The following is a 14463-nucleotide window of genomic DNA, read 5'->3' as shown; positions in this document are numbered from 1 at the left end:
ATAAGAAATGTTAGTCTACGGAAATGAAACCTACATACATCCTACAGAAAAATAGAGACTAATAGTATGTGGGGCAATCCAGGGTCCCCTTTCCAAATGCCTTGGGCAATATCAATTCCTAGGGGAGCACTTCAAAAAACATTAATTATCTGGAGAGTTTGTGAGTAGTGGAACAGCTTCTTCTGGATTTTATAAAGAATAAACTACCTGTTCAGGTTTGTGCTGGCAGCTGCTGCTAGACATGTCCAGAGGCTGAGTTTTCCAGAATCAAAACAAGGATTCTCTTGTGAGCTTATATGTTCCAGCAAATAATAAGCAGAAGCTACCTGCTAGAAACCAAGAGCCCTCTTTGTTTTCTTACAACTGACTGCTGCCATGGAATGAGCACAGTGGCAGGGGTGCAGGGACCTGCCCCTGGCTGGCAACAACAGGCAAGTCGTTTTTTCGTAGACCCTCAAGATAGCAAAGACAGGTTCTGGAGCCACTCACACACTGTGGCTTTGAAACTGGTATCTTCATCTCCTGGCTCCATCCCAACCACGGAAAACATTCAGGGCTGTTCCCCCAGGAGTGAGGTCCAAAGGGATGCTATGGAAGACTTTTTTCCCTTCCTGCATGGGTTGCTGCCCAGGGATATTTATCAGTATGAGCAGAGCCAGGTGCGAAGCACAGATCCTGTAGGGAAAAGTAAGGTGGTCCCCGAAGCAAATTAGGAGATTCAGCTGGGTGTGTATATGTGTGTTTGTTTGTGTGTGGGGGGGGGACGTGCAAGCCGCGTGCGCTAAAATGCAGCTCTCCTCTCCACCTGCAAAGAGTTGCTCCGCTTACACCCCCCCCCCTTGCCCAGCGCACTCGGGGAGCGCCAGGGGGAGTCCTCACAGGCCAGGGCTTCCCGCGCCCCGGGAGAGGCGAGGGCTCGCCTGGCGGAGCTTAGCGCAGCTTGCTCGGGGCTGCCAGCGAACGGGGCGGGGTGGACACTGGGCTTGTGTGTGCCAGCCGCAGCCGTTGGTTGGCAGGCGCCCAATCCCGGGGCATGGGGCCGGAGCCTGGCCAGCTCGGGCCGTGAAAGGCCAGTGTGGCGGAACATTGACCCCAGGCTGCTAGCAGAAGTCGGCGTCTGAGCCCAGGTGCTGGGACTGCTGTGATCTGCTCGCTGGGCTGCAGCCGCGGGAGCCGGGCATCCCGGGTTCCAAGAGGAGGAGGAGGCATGGCCTCGGTGTTCATGTGTGGAGTGGAGGACTTGCTGTTCAACGGCAGCCGCTTCGTATGGAACTTGACCGTGTCCACGCTGAGGAGATGGTACACGGAGAGACTGCGGGCTTGCCACCAGGTGCTGCGGACGTGGTGTGGGCTGCAGGACGTGTACCAGGTAAGGCAGGGCACGGGGCCCCTGAGGGCCTTGCAGTGTGCAAGGCGCTCATGGGAAGCCGGTTCCACCTGTATGATTTTATTCTCTCTCCTTCTACATCTCTTCTTAAACTCCTAGCGGGCTGCTCGACTCTTGGGTCAAATGCTGAGAAGCTATAGGTAACTGTTGCCTGATAAACCTTGTGAATTTTTCCCATCAGGCGTTGGGGGTGGGGGGCACTTGTGAGTTAGTCCCAGCAAACGAAGACATCTGGCGTAGAGTGAGGGTGTGCTGGCTGGCACTCGGCTAAGAAAGCTCTAGCTTTGCAGCACAAGGTGTGCAGGAGGCAACCTTGACATTCAGATGGTTTCTTTTTTTTATGCCAGGGGCAGTGATTTCACACCAGTCTAGTCAGGGGGGCATTAATGAATTTGCATTTTTTCCTTTGATTTTATTTCATTTTTCCATCAGTCAGCCCCAACTTGCAAGGCAGAGCCAGGAACAGCTGATTCTGTGTCTACTGGCTCTGGGTAGGACAGACTGAAAATTGTGAACACTTTGCAGGAGGATGATGGGCTGGGGGAGGGAGGGGTGGCCTGGCTGGCCTTTGAAATGCCTATGTTTGGATTTACCCCCTGTCACATAACACAACCCCTTCATATCTCTGCTAAGTCCCATCCTGCAGGCAAAAAATGCAGCAACTTTATTCAACTGGGAGACGCATCCTCTCTGGGACTGCAGCTTCCCTGGATTTTTTTAAAACAGTCATTTGTGGATTTAAAAGTCATGTGTGTTGGTTGTTAATATCTTTGTGGTTTAAAAAAATCTACATTGTATTTAAGAAGATTATACATGGTGTTTATTATAGGACTAGAGCATAACAGTTTTTTTCTTCCTTGTTATGTGGAGTAGCTTTGTTGCAGGTCCTAAATTCCCCCTACCTTGACCCCATTCCCAGTGTAACCATAATTTATATCTCATCCTACTGAGTTCCATATGTGATCAGGCCCCTGCTTCTGACAAGCCATCATCATCCATCAATCAAGTAAAATGAAAAGACCAGCACCTGCCACTAAACTGTGGGCAACTAAAGAATTAGCGTCCCCTTGTAATCCTTATTAAAATGTGAGGAACATTTTACTTTGTGCTTTCACTTGTCCTGCTTTGGCTAATGTGTCTATAATGTCTTGCATTTTGAAAGAATCCAAAAGCCAGGTTGAGAACCCGAGCAGCATGTGGGGTGTTGAGAGTTTTGTGGAGCTGGGGATATATCTCATCTGGCCATATTACATAGATTACCTGGCTTTTTGGAGCCAGAGGTATGTTTGCCTCTCAACCTTTTTCTCTTTTGGGAAATCATTGTTCGGTTTGGTCTGTAAGACAAGTAACCCTGATATAGGTTTGTTTTTGTTTTTTAATGTTTGAAAAACTGTTGAAAGGAGAAACAAGTATTGTAGCCAACCAAACATCTTCCATGTCTCTCTCCCCAAGGAACCGGGATACTTGTGGATTATTTTTCTGCTGTTAGGGACCAATTCAAAAGTGAAGGTTCCAGAAACCTCAGACCCCATGGGTTCTTTATAAGGCTGATCAATAATTTTTTTAAAGCAGAACAGCAACTTTAAGGACTAATCTACTAAGCTATAGGTTTTCTCTTTTGTAAAATAGGTAGTGACTCAGCCAATAAAACCCTCTTATAATAAGAAAGAACATCTAAAATAATGATGCCCATTTTATGAGTCATAAGTAGAAAATAACTTCTAAGTTTAAAGTTGCGTATATCTTTGGAGAAATAAGATTTTTAAAATATTTAAAAACTTTGAGAGAACCATAGATTTCTTCATTGCACAATATAGTTTATTGTTAGCAACAAAACACCATTTTCTCTAATGTCTTTGGAATAGCTAGCAAGAAAATAGTGACTTTAATTGCATAGAACTGAAAGGTAGTAAAATAAAGTAATTAATACCTTCAACTCCAAGTTATATAAACATAGGAATGCACCCTACCTCTGCCTATGTATGACTGTGGGTAAGTTACTTAATCTTACTCTGTTTTGGTATTGTTTATAAAATGAGAACTGTATAATACTAGTTACAGACATTCCAAAAGAAATAACATGTGAGAGATATTTAGCACAGTGCCTAGAGTTTTGGAAGCATTCAATAAATGTTTTCTGTTCTATCGGTTAGGATTAATTAGTTATAATAGGAAGCTCAACTCAACTAATGTACAGAATAAAAAGAAGGGAGTTTTGACACACTGAAAAGTCTAACAGTAGAAAGAAATTCAGATTTAGTTTGATCAGGGCATCATGCTTGTTCCCCATAATTCTTTCAGCCCTGTCTGATTTGTATGTTAACTATTCCTCAGGTGATTTCTTCCCTCAGGATAGCAGATAGTCACAGTAGTTTCAGGGCTGAGATCCATATGGCAACTCTTCAGATAGAAAAAGAATGCCTCATATTCACCAACTATCAAAAAATTTTCCAGTTCTCACTCTGTGGGTCAACTGAGGATCTGTGCCCACCCCCAATACTATGCATTGATTGCCACAGGGAATAGGATTATAATAAATGCATTCTCAATAAGTAATATGGTGTCAAAAAGGCAAAAATAGTTTCCTGAGAATAGGAGGAGACAAAAAACCTTACTCTTTTTATACATACAATAGGTATCCAAAATATAAACAGATATATAGTATATCTGTGACATTAGAATATGGGGTGGGGAGAACTAGCTAACAAAAAAAATCTGCCCTGGCATGTGTGGCTCAGTTGATTGAACACTACCCTGTGAACTGAAAGGTCACCAGTTCAATTCCTGATCAGGACACATGCCTGGGTTGCAGGCCAGGCCCCCAGGTGGGGGCATGCAAGAGGCACTCAATCAATGTTTCTCTCACACATCAATCTCTCTCTCTTTTTCTTTCTCCCTCCTTTCCCTTCTCTCTAAAAATAAAAAATAAAATCTTTTTTAAAAATCTAAACAGGCTTATCAAGGGGGTGATACTTAATAAAATATTAAGAAACACTGAATTATATTGATTGGTGTAGCAGCCAAACAATGAGGGGGGTTGATGCTTTTGGTCGAAATGCAATCAGCAATGTTCACTGCACCTGCATTATTAGACTCTCAAGTCTAGAGCTCCTTAAAAAATGTAATGAGTTGTTTCTCAAGGTAAGTACAAAGATTCATGCACAAATACATTTGTAAGTATTTTGCCATAGTAATTTGAGTTAAGGAGGAGGGAATCCATCATTAGGAAACCCATATTGCTATCCCATCATTATGAATTCTAAGCCATAGAGGAGAGTGTTCCATTGGACCACCTAGCTTTCTGGCATATGACCTGGAAACACACACCAGAGAGTTACATATTTTACTGAGCCCAATTTTTTGTCATCTTGATAATACAGAGGTGTCATTTTTCTTGCTTCTCATATGAATGGTCTTGACTGTAAGGAAATCCAGACCTCAATTACTCTAGAGAGAAATAAGGGTGGGGCAGGAGATATCCATTACATGAAATACCTGGCTTTCCCCTGGGTGGTTTTCTTTATTCGTATGCTATAAGTGATATAAGATCTCCCACCTATTCATAAGGAATTTGGCAACAACCTTATGGCCTGGCTGGCTGCACCAAGGAAGCATAATTTATTTGGAATGGAACACTTCCTCCCCTTCTAGATATTGGAGGGGCAAGTGCTTTAATTTACCAATAACCATGAATAATTAAGATACTCACTATAAAGCACTTCTGTAGTCATGTGACTAAATGAAAAGCCGGCTGAGGCTGCACTGAGCTGCCTTTTAACAAAGACACACTTTGTGAGTGAAGCTTTGAATTAGGTTAAAGTTGCCAACATGGGGTATTCACCTTCAATTTTTAGCTAAATGCTAAAAACTGATTTGTCAGCCATATAGCTATCCTGTTTATATCTTGCCTGGATGGGTTGCATTATAGCTATTAATCAGGTTTAACCAGCAATTAAGGTGGAAATGATGGGGGAATGTTGTTTTAAAAAACATCAACACTCTGCTTTTTGTTAAGGGTGACAAAGCCCTCAGTTTGTGATTTAAGATTAAGTTTTCACCTCCTCCCCAATGTCTTAAAGGTAGAATTTTGTACAAACCCTAAGTGGAATCATTGCCTCCAGTGGAAGCAACTTGGATATAATCCAAGTGACCTTCAAATCATGTATACTTTGCTTGCCCCCACGCACTCTCCACCATTCTATAAATTATATAGACTAGGTGGCTGACAAACCATGACCCACAGGAAAAAACTGACTTGTGTTTGTCTTTATGAATAAAGTTTTATTGGCACACAGACCTACTCATTCATTTTACATATTATTTAAGGTTGCTTTCTCATTATGGTGATAGAATTGACTAGTTGTGACTCAACTACTTACAGCTGAGTGGTTGAAACAAAGACTGTATTGACTACAAAATCAAAAACGTTTACTATGAAGCCTTTTGCAGAAAGAGCTTGCTAATCCCTGAACTAGAAAAACATCAACAACAAAAAATGTATTGGTTAGACAATGTTACAAGAAATCCAGAATTCAATCACGGAAAAACAGAACTTGAGGGAATATGAAAGAATTTTCTCATGAAAAACTTAGTCACTAGGAAATTAATAAACAAATGATGAATGCTCAGTACTTTACTAGGTCTTTCCTTAGAACATAATAATCAGAGTTATAGGTAGGTTCATTTGTCTATTTATTTATAGCTAAAAACCAACAAGTGCTCGCCACATCCCAGTTACTGTGCTGAGGTGTTAGCAACAAAAAGTCAAAATAGATATTTTTCATGCCCTCCTCAAGATATGTATGGTCAAGTAGGGTAGACAGGTAAGGAAGTCAGACTCTGTGGAAAAGCTTCTCCCAGAGTGCTTTAGGTACACAGTGAAGGGGTCTAAATCAGACAGGGATAAAGCAAAAGGTGGTGGGGGAAGGAAGTCAAGGAAGTTTCCTAGAGGTGTTGAGCTCTAGCTGAGGTTGGAAGGACAAGAAGGAGTTTGGTAGATGAAGAAAGACAGTGGGTATGTCAGGCATGGGAAGACATAGCTTTGAGGGGTTTTGAAGTATTTTAAGGCTAATGAAGAAAGAGAGAGACAGCATCAGGCAAACAGAAATTTTGTGTAAGAACAACATCTGAACTTAATTTATTTTGTGCTTTCGGATTAGGATTTTGTTGTTTTTCTTCAGAAGTTGAGGGAAAGAAAGAGGTTGATAGAGAAAAACACTAATAGCACTGGCCTATCACTGATAGATTTGGGAGAGAGTGACATAACAGAGATAGGAGGGGGAGGGAGGTTGGGAGGCTGCTGCAGTGAGGAAGACTTATAAATCAGGATAGGATAGGTTTTGCTATAGCAGTTAACAGTGGCCAGGATCCTAGTGGCTTGAGCTGATAAAAGTTTATTTTCAGTTTATACTACTTATCCAGTCACAGGTTGGCTATGACCTCTGTCATCACTGTCACTCAGGCTCACAGAATGTTCCAGAACATTGCCAGTTGTCATGATTGAAAGCGAAGAACCCTTTAGGCCCTTTCATTGGCAATTAAGTGCTCAGCCTCTAAGTGGCTCATGTCAGTTTCATAAGTCACTGGTCAGAGCAGGTCATGTAAACCCACTCAACCACAGAGACCAGGGGAAGCAATCCTACTGTGGAACAGCATGAATGCTGATGCAGATTTAGTTCCTTAGGAAGCAGACTCTGAACTGGAGATTACCAGGAGGGCGTTTACTCTCAGGGTCAAGGTCTACAGGAGGGAACAGGAAGAGGCAGAGTTGAGGAGAGAAGCTGGACTATAATTCAGCTCAACAAAGGCCTCCCCTGAACTCATGGATAACTCTGAAACTGAGAATTGTTCCCAGTTGGAACAAGAGGGCTGGGTCTTCCCCTCATCTGCATCAACCCATCACTGGTGGTGGGCTGCCCTTGAGAAGGCAGTGTTACCTTGGACTAGGCAGCTCTCTCTGAGGCAGGACAATTCCCACAGGGAGTTAAGAGCTAAGAGCTGTCAGCTCACAACAATCCCAAGGGCTGATGAAATAAGTCTGGACAGCACATCACAGCAATATCTACAAATGCCTTCCCAACAGGTGCTGGGATCAAAGCCTGAACTAAGGTGGGGCCAGTGGGAAGGAAGCAGAGTGAGGATTGCACTGAGAGGAAGGAAGTAGGAGAATCTAGTTTTATCAGATGGCCTGGCTATCAGAGCGTTCTCCTGACTAGATCCTATACTCTGTTAAAGGGACGGGTAGCCGTGGAATCAGCTAAGAGTAATAACACATACAGAAAGGAGAGAAAACTCAGCTGATAAATGAAATATGAGTCCACTTATTACTGTGCAAATTCATCTTCCACATTTTCTGGGTCTAACCAAAGGCTATAATTGTATGGCAGAGAACTAAGATTTTAAGATCCCCCAAAACCGGGTAGGAAAATTCTCTTAATATTTTATCCCATCACTTGATATAGATAAATTTCTAAAATACTATGTTATGCCCTAGCTGGTGTAGCTCAGTTGATTGAGCATGGGCCTGCAAACCAAAGGGTTACCAGTTCAATTCCCAGTCAGGGCACATGCCTGAGTTATGGGCCAGGTCCCCAGACTGGGGCACATGAGAGGTAACTGTACATTGATGTTTCTTTCCTTCTCTTTCTCCTTCCCATCTCTTCTTTCTAAAAATAAATAAATAAAATCTTTAAAAAAAATAAAAGACTGTGTCATTTAAGAGCAACAAGATTAGTGTCAGGATCTTTGAAAAGTGTTTTTGAACTTTTGTTGCACAGCTTGAAGAACACCAAGTTAAGAATAGACTCTCCTGCCTTTTCAAGTTGGTGTCTGTTTTTCTTGTTCCATCTTTTTTTGCAAAAAGCAGAAAACAACTTTCTGTTCATCCCCTACATATGTATATTCTGAACATTCTATTTGTGGTGTCCAGTTCAGCTGTGGAGCAGTCTCAGTAATTCAAATGGGGAATAGAGATGTAGTTCTAAATTTTATAAACAAAAGCATATGACTTACAGCATGAAAAAGAGGCAGAAATTAGCCTCCATATGTAATTATATATGTACATACAGAAATAACATATACATCCTGCATCTTTGAAATAGCCTTTACCGTGAAAGAAGCTGAAAAATACGGAAATTAAATAGTACCATCTTTCTCAAAGTCCTAATCATTTTTAAGTTTCTTGAATTTTATGTTTTTGTAAAGCTTGTTGATGAAATTATTATTTTCTCCTTAACTAGTGTTTTTATAATCTCACTGTCTTAATTCAACTAATAGCTACTAATTACTAAACAGCTGCTGTGTGCTAGGCCTTCTGCTTGGTACTTTGCGTGTATCATCTTTTATTTTAAAAAATCTTTTGGGGATTATTTGAATATGCAAAAATATAAAAGATAATATAGATAAAACTCAAGCATCAACCACTCAGTTTTAAGACATCTTAATTGTGCTACATTTGCTTCAGATATTTTTCATAATACAATGAAGTTTTACAGAATAAGTTGAAGCCACCTCTGTACCTCTCTTTCTCCCTATAAATAATCATCCACGAAGTTGGTGTTTTTCTTTCCTGGATGTTTTTATAATGTTGCCACATATGTTTGTATCTATAAATAATATATACATATATTTTTTCAACCCCCAGCCCCTACCTTTTGACAACCATCAGCTTGTTCTATATCTGTCTTCTGTTTCTGTTTTGTATAAACAATATGTATTTTTGTGTTTATAAAATTGATATGTGAATATGCCATTTTGCTATCTTATTTTCCTCTCAACAAGTTTTGGAATTCACAATTCATTTTAACTCCTGTGTTCAATGAATATATCAATCTCTTGTTGATGTATTCAGTGTCCCAAAATCCTACAGTGAACATGTTTGTATCTGTCTCCTTGTGCCTATCACCAAGAGCTTCTCTGGGGTATATACTCAGAAGGACAGTTGCTACATTTCTCAGCATTGTTAGATATTGTGCCTTATCTTTGTCATTACAAAAACTTTTCAAGGTGATCCCATGAATCCCACTTTAGTGGTTGCATATACTTATTAGGTTGCTTATTATTGCATATACTTATTAGGTTGCTGACTCGAGTGCTTGGATTCTTGCCACTGACTTGCTACTTTTTTTTATTAAAAGGTAAATAACACATAGCAGTAAAATTTTATAATTCATTCACTGAACAAATATCGGGTATAAACGTAACCTAGGGCTTGAAAATTTAGTCCATCAAGCCAGACTGCCTGAGTTCAAATTCTAAGTCAACATCTATTGCCATGTGAGTTCTCTGAAACTCAATTTAATTAGAGTGTCTACCTCAAAGACTTATTCTCCTAGGATTGTTATAAAAATTAAATACCTTAAGAAGCACTGAAAGCATATTAGATTTATATGTGGATGGATATATATATGGATCAACAGAATGATGGTCGGATGGATGACTGGATGGATGGTTGGGTGAATGTAAACATGAAAATCTTCACATGTTCTGCCTTGTCAATTTCTTGTGCACATAAATAACCTTTAGAGCTTCTAAAATCTGCAGAAGCCTTGACTCATTTATTTTCCCTCCCCTCAGGTTAAGAATTATAGGTCAGAAAAAGGGCCCACTGACCACTGTGTAGAGACACTGTGCCCACCTGTTTTCATGATGTAGCTTTTTATCAGGAGACTCTAACAACTCAATGCTGCTGTCTCCTTGTTTTGTTTAGTTGTTTAATTTTCTTTCTCCCACAGAAAGCTGTTAAATTTTCTTCCTCTCAATCCTGAACCCTTTTCCATAGGTCCAAGAGCCCCAGAATATCATGCATGGAGGCTATGGGGCTCCACTGACTGCTTTCTCATCTGTGTAAGCTCGCCTCCTATATGCCCCTAAGATTTGCAACTGCTAAGAAGACCCAGCTACTACAAGCATCATGCTATGCTTGGGTAGTGCAGCCAGAAAATATTTTCCCAGGAATTAGTTTGTCTCATTAAAATGTGATTAGATGTTTGTTATTCATGAAGGAAAAGGACCTTGATAAAATAGGGAAATAGAATGGGCTATAGTCAGCTAGACTTGGGTTAAAATCAAACTTCATCATTTACGAGCTGTGTGCCAAGCTACTTAATTGCTCCGAGCCTGTTTATTTATCTCTACAAAAGATTAAATAAGTTCCACATTTTAAGTTTAGTCTAAAGACTTTGATTGAGCATTGATTGAGAATAGTAGTTTTTCAAACGCAAAAATGTGGACCAGTTGTACAAACTTAACCCAAATCCAAAAATGACAATGCTAGTGGTTCTGAGTGCAAACTCTGACCAGGTTCCAGCCCAAACAATGACAGCCTAGGAGCTTGGTGTCTCATTTTTTGTGTCTAAGATGGGGATGACCTTATCTTAGAGTCAATTGTCCTACCTCCCACAGTTGTTGAGGGGACAACCCTAGATCACATAAGTGAAGATCTCACTAGGATGACTGGCTCATGGTAACTATTTAAAAAGTGTTAGCTATGGTTATTTCTACTTAATGCATATTTTCTATATATCAGACATAGTGCTAAGTAATTTATATTTACCATTTCATTTAATTCTCCTAACAATGACACGAATTAGGTATTATTAAACCCATTTGGCAGATGTGGACATTGTTTAGACATATCAAGTAAGTCGTCCAAGAGCAAAGATCTGTCTAAATCCAAATCCCATTCCCTCAGCCAGCGTATACAATGGACTTAGTTTGAAAACCATTCAGCCTCTTCCTTTTTCTACACTTCCCTTCACAGAGTTCTTCCCAGGACATTCTCAGTCTCTAATCTCTCCTCTACCAAATCCTGGAGCCACAGCAGGAATTAATAAACTCATTGAGACTAAATGGATAATGCCATTTTCTCCTGAGGTTTATTCTCAACCTAGCCTCCAGATTTTTTTGTAGACAAAACTATTTTATTTATTTGTTATTTAATCTTTACTGTATTTTTCATTACCATTTAGTCCCTTTATACCCTCCTTTCCCAAGCCATGACCACTGTTGTCCACATCCATGGGTCCGTTTTCCTTTTTGCTCTATCCCTCCACCCCCTAACCTCTTCCACCCCAAGCTGTGATCCTGCTCTCCACCTGTGAGTTTGTCCCTATTTTCCCTGTTAGTTCAGTTTGTTCATTAGATTACACATATGAGTGAAATCACATGGTACTTGTCTTTCTCTACCTGGCTTATCTCACTTAGCATAATGTTCTCCAGTTCCATCAATACTGTTGAAAAGGGTACAACTTTCTTCTTTTTTATGGCCTAGTAAAATTCCATTGTGTAGATATCCCATAGTTGTTTTACCCACTCATCTACTGATGGACACTCTGATCATGTAATTCTCCTATTCAAAACCTTCCAATGACTTCCCAACTTTAGAAAAAGCCAGACTTACTCTACCGACAAGCTCCTGCATGATTGATACCCCTTGTTCAGGGTTCCTCCACCCATACCACCAGCAAACACACTCAAGGTCTGGTCGGAACTCCCAACTCCTTTCCTTCATCTTACCCCTTCTAATTTTCTCCAGAAACACTGGCACCCTTGCTGTCTCTCAAACCATCCAAGCACACTCCAGTCTCAAAGACTTTGCCTTTGGACTTTCTCTGCCTGGGAACCTTGTCACCTAGAAATCTACATAGTGTGCAGGTCTTCCTTCAGGTGCCACCTAAACTGAGAGGCCACCCAACTATTTTCTTCTCTACTTCATTTTTTTCTGTAACCCTATCACCACCCAAGGTTGGGATAGATTTATCTACATGTTTATTGTGTCTCCCTGCCCAACCAGAATGTCAGCTGAAGGCCTGGTGGAATTCATGTTTGTCATTTACCATCAGTGCCTGGAACCTAGTATGTCCTTCAGAGATACTAGTTGACTAAATGAACAAGGAATCAGCTCTCTGTTGCACTCTAGGGGAATGGCTGGTGGGGGGTAAAAAACAGTTAGAAGGCCTTTTTTCATGTCCAGATGAAATAAGAGATGATGGAGACTTGGACTATAGTGGAGGTGGCATGTGGTATAGAAGATGCTGAGAATTTGGAGGAGGAAGAGGAAGCATTAGGGGAACTCTATCCAAAGAGAACTTTTGAATTCTAGGGAGTTTTGAAAACCTCATCCAGGAAGAAGCCATGCATGTTGAAATGGATCTGTACATGTGTGTTTATTCTTTATTGTAATGGAAAATAGCCCCAAACTGTGTAAGCTGGTTAAGAATATATTCGTTTAGGGTTCTCCAATGGCCATTTTATTAGGGAAGAAGACTTTTAGAGAACAGAACAGGCAATTGCCTCCAGCCTCTGGAAAACAGGTTCACCCGAGAACCCTAGCTTTTGTGTCCAGCCAGCTGCAGGTCCTAATCATGCCTAGCCAGGGTGGGGAAGTCACAGTTTCTGCAGTTCTTGTTAGCTCCAACAGTCAAGTGATGGCTGCTTCCTGTGCCCAGCCCTGTGGTTAGGCGCTGGAAAGTGCTGTTTTGCCAGACCAATGCTGACCAATGTTTCAGACTTTTTTTTCCTTTTGGCATTCGTGGACATCACTTTTCATCTGAACCCTGGCTCAGGTCTTTCTCATGCACTGGCGTTAAGTATGGAAGAATCCTTTGGATTTGCCTGGATTCTTGGGAGGAAAAAAAACATTTTTTCTGGTCTTCATTAGTGTTTAATTAAAAACTTTCTTTCCCCAAGTCTGGCTACTTCCAAGTTTTTTAAAATTCTGCAAGCACAGACAATATTATAAAGAGAGTTTGACCCTTTGAGTTACAAAAGCTGGTTACTGTAGCTAATTATCAACCTCAAATAGTGACAGAATCATAATCTCTAGAACAAAAAGTAATGCCCCAAATTTGGGCTAGGTATTGCCCAAATAGTTCCTGAAGACAGAATACATTTACTTTTAATAAGTAGTCTAATGTCAATTTTTAAACAAAATTAATATTTAAGTTTGAAACAATTTGGTCAAGGTATAAAGAATCTTAACTCTCAACTCATATTTAAATTTATGGGATTCTTTCTTCCTTAAGGTTTTTATACACTAATCTTTCTGGGTATTGATGCCAGATACAGTTCCAGACCAGCATATATAGTTACAGCTGAGCTCATAAGATTCTGCTCTCAAATTCCTTTTGGAAATGAGTTTTTTTTTTAGTGGATGTGTTTTTCCTTTAATAAATTTTTGAGTTTATTAAGGAAGTCAACTCAACTTGGAGTTCAAAAAAATTTTGTGAGATGTTAGTGCCAGATTTTGAACAGTGCTCTTTATTCACTACTGAGTTGCATCAGCTTAATTTTTTTCAGGCTCATACACTACACTAGTTTACAAATATAGCAAAAATTTTAACACTCCTTTGTGCTGTATGTTTTAAGTATCAAATTTATTTATGTTCTTTCTATCTTTTTCTCTTTTTCCCATTTTCTGTATATTTTCTCTGAGCTAAATAGGTCATGTTTAAGTGTATAAATAAATTTTATATATAAACATATCTATCAAAAATGTGTATATATATGAACATGTATATGTATATATTACTGTATCTGATTTTTTCCAGAAAGTAAAACTATGAACCAACATATTCACCAAACATAGCATATTTTCTGCAATCTTCAACATCACATCTAAGGTTATATTATGACCCTGAAATAAGTAGTCAAACCAATAACATGATTAAGTTCCATAATAAATTGTATCCTTAGGAAGTTGCTATCAATTTTGATGTTCAGTCAATGAAATTTTTGTGAACAACCAGAGAACTGGTTGTGTGCTATAGATCCCATGTTACTTCTTGGTTGGCCTGCTCACTCATCTGTGAAATGGGACCATGCCCTGGGCTGCTGCCCTGGGCTGCCACCCTGGGGGCTGCTGAGTAGTAAGTAGAGAGCAGCAGAGCAAGTCACTCAGTATTAAGCACTTGCCCACCCTCCTTCCTCAGCAACCCCATTCATTGCCAAAGGAGGACCAGGTGGGTGGCTACAGGTGGGAGGGACTTTGAAGAGAAAGAGGGAGCAGCCTGGGAAACAACAGTGACTCCCTTGGCTAAAGCAGCTTCATTCATTATTTATAGCTACTTAATGACATC

General features: G+C 40.4%; 1 protein-coding gene across 3 annotated transcripts in view; it reads left to right on the top strand.

Moving 5' to 3' along the window:
- Nucleotides 1–944: 944 nt before the first annotated feature.
- Nucleotides 945–14463, top strand: part of FRMD4B (FERM domain containing 4B) — a 199286-nt gene continuing 185767 nt past the window's right edge. Inside the window, exon 1 of one of the 3 annotated variants that reach the window (XM_037040929.1) lies at nucleotides 945–1369. In XM_037040929.1, the coding sequence (XP_036896824.1) occupies nucleotides 1208–1369 (162 nt within the window). In that variant the 5' untranslated portion in view covers nucleotides 945–1207. The remainder of the gene's footprint in view (nucleotides 1370–14463) is intronic. The other 2 variants (XM_037040928.1, XM_037040931.1) reach the window with 2 other exon arrangements.

Source organism: Sturnira hondurensis, unplaced genomic scaffold (genome assembly GCF_014824575.4).
Source record: "Sturnira hondurensis isolate 20B ecotype Veracruz unplaced genomic scaffold, ASM1482457v3 Scaffold0002840, whole genome shotgun sequence".
Taxonomy (NCBI): domain Eukaryota; kingdom Metazoa; phylum Chordata; class Mammalia; order Chiroptera; family Phyllostomidae; genus Sturnira; species Sturnira hondurensis.
This window is presented reverse-complemented; position numbering and strand designations above follow the sequence as displayed.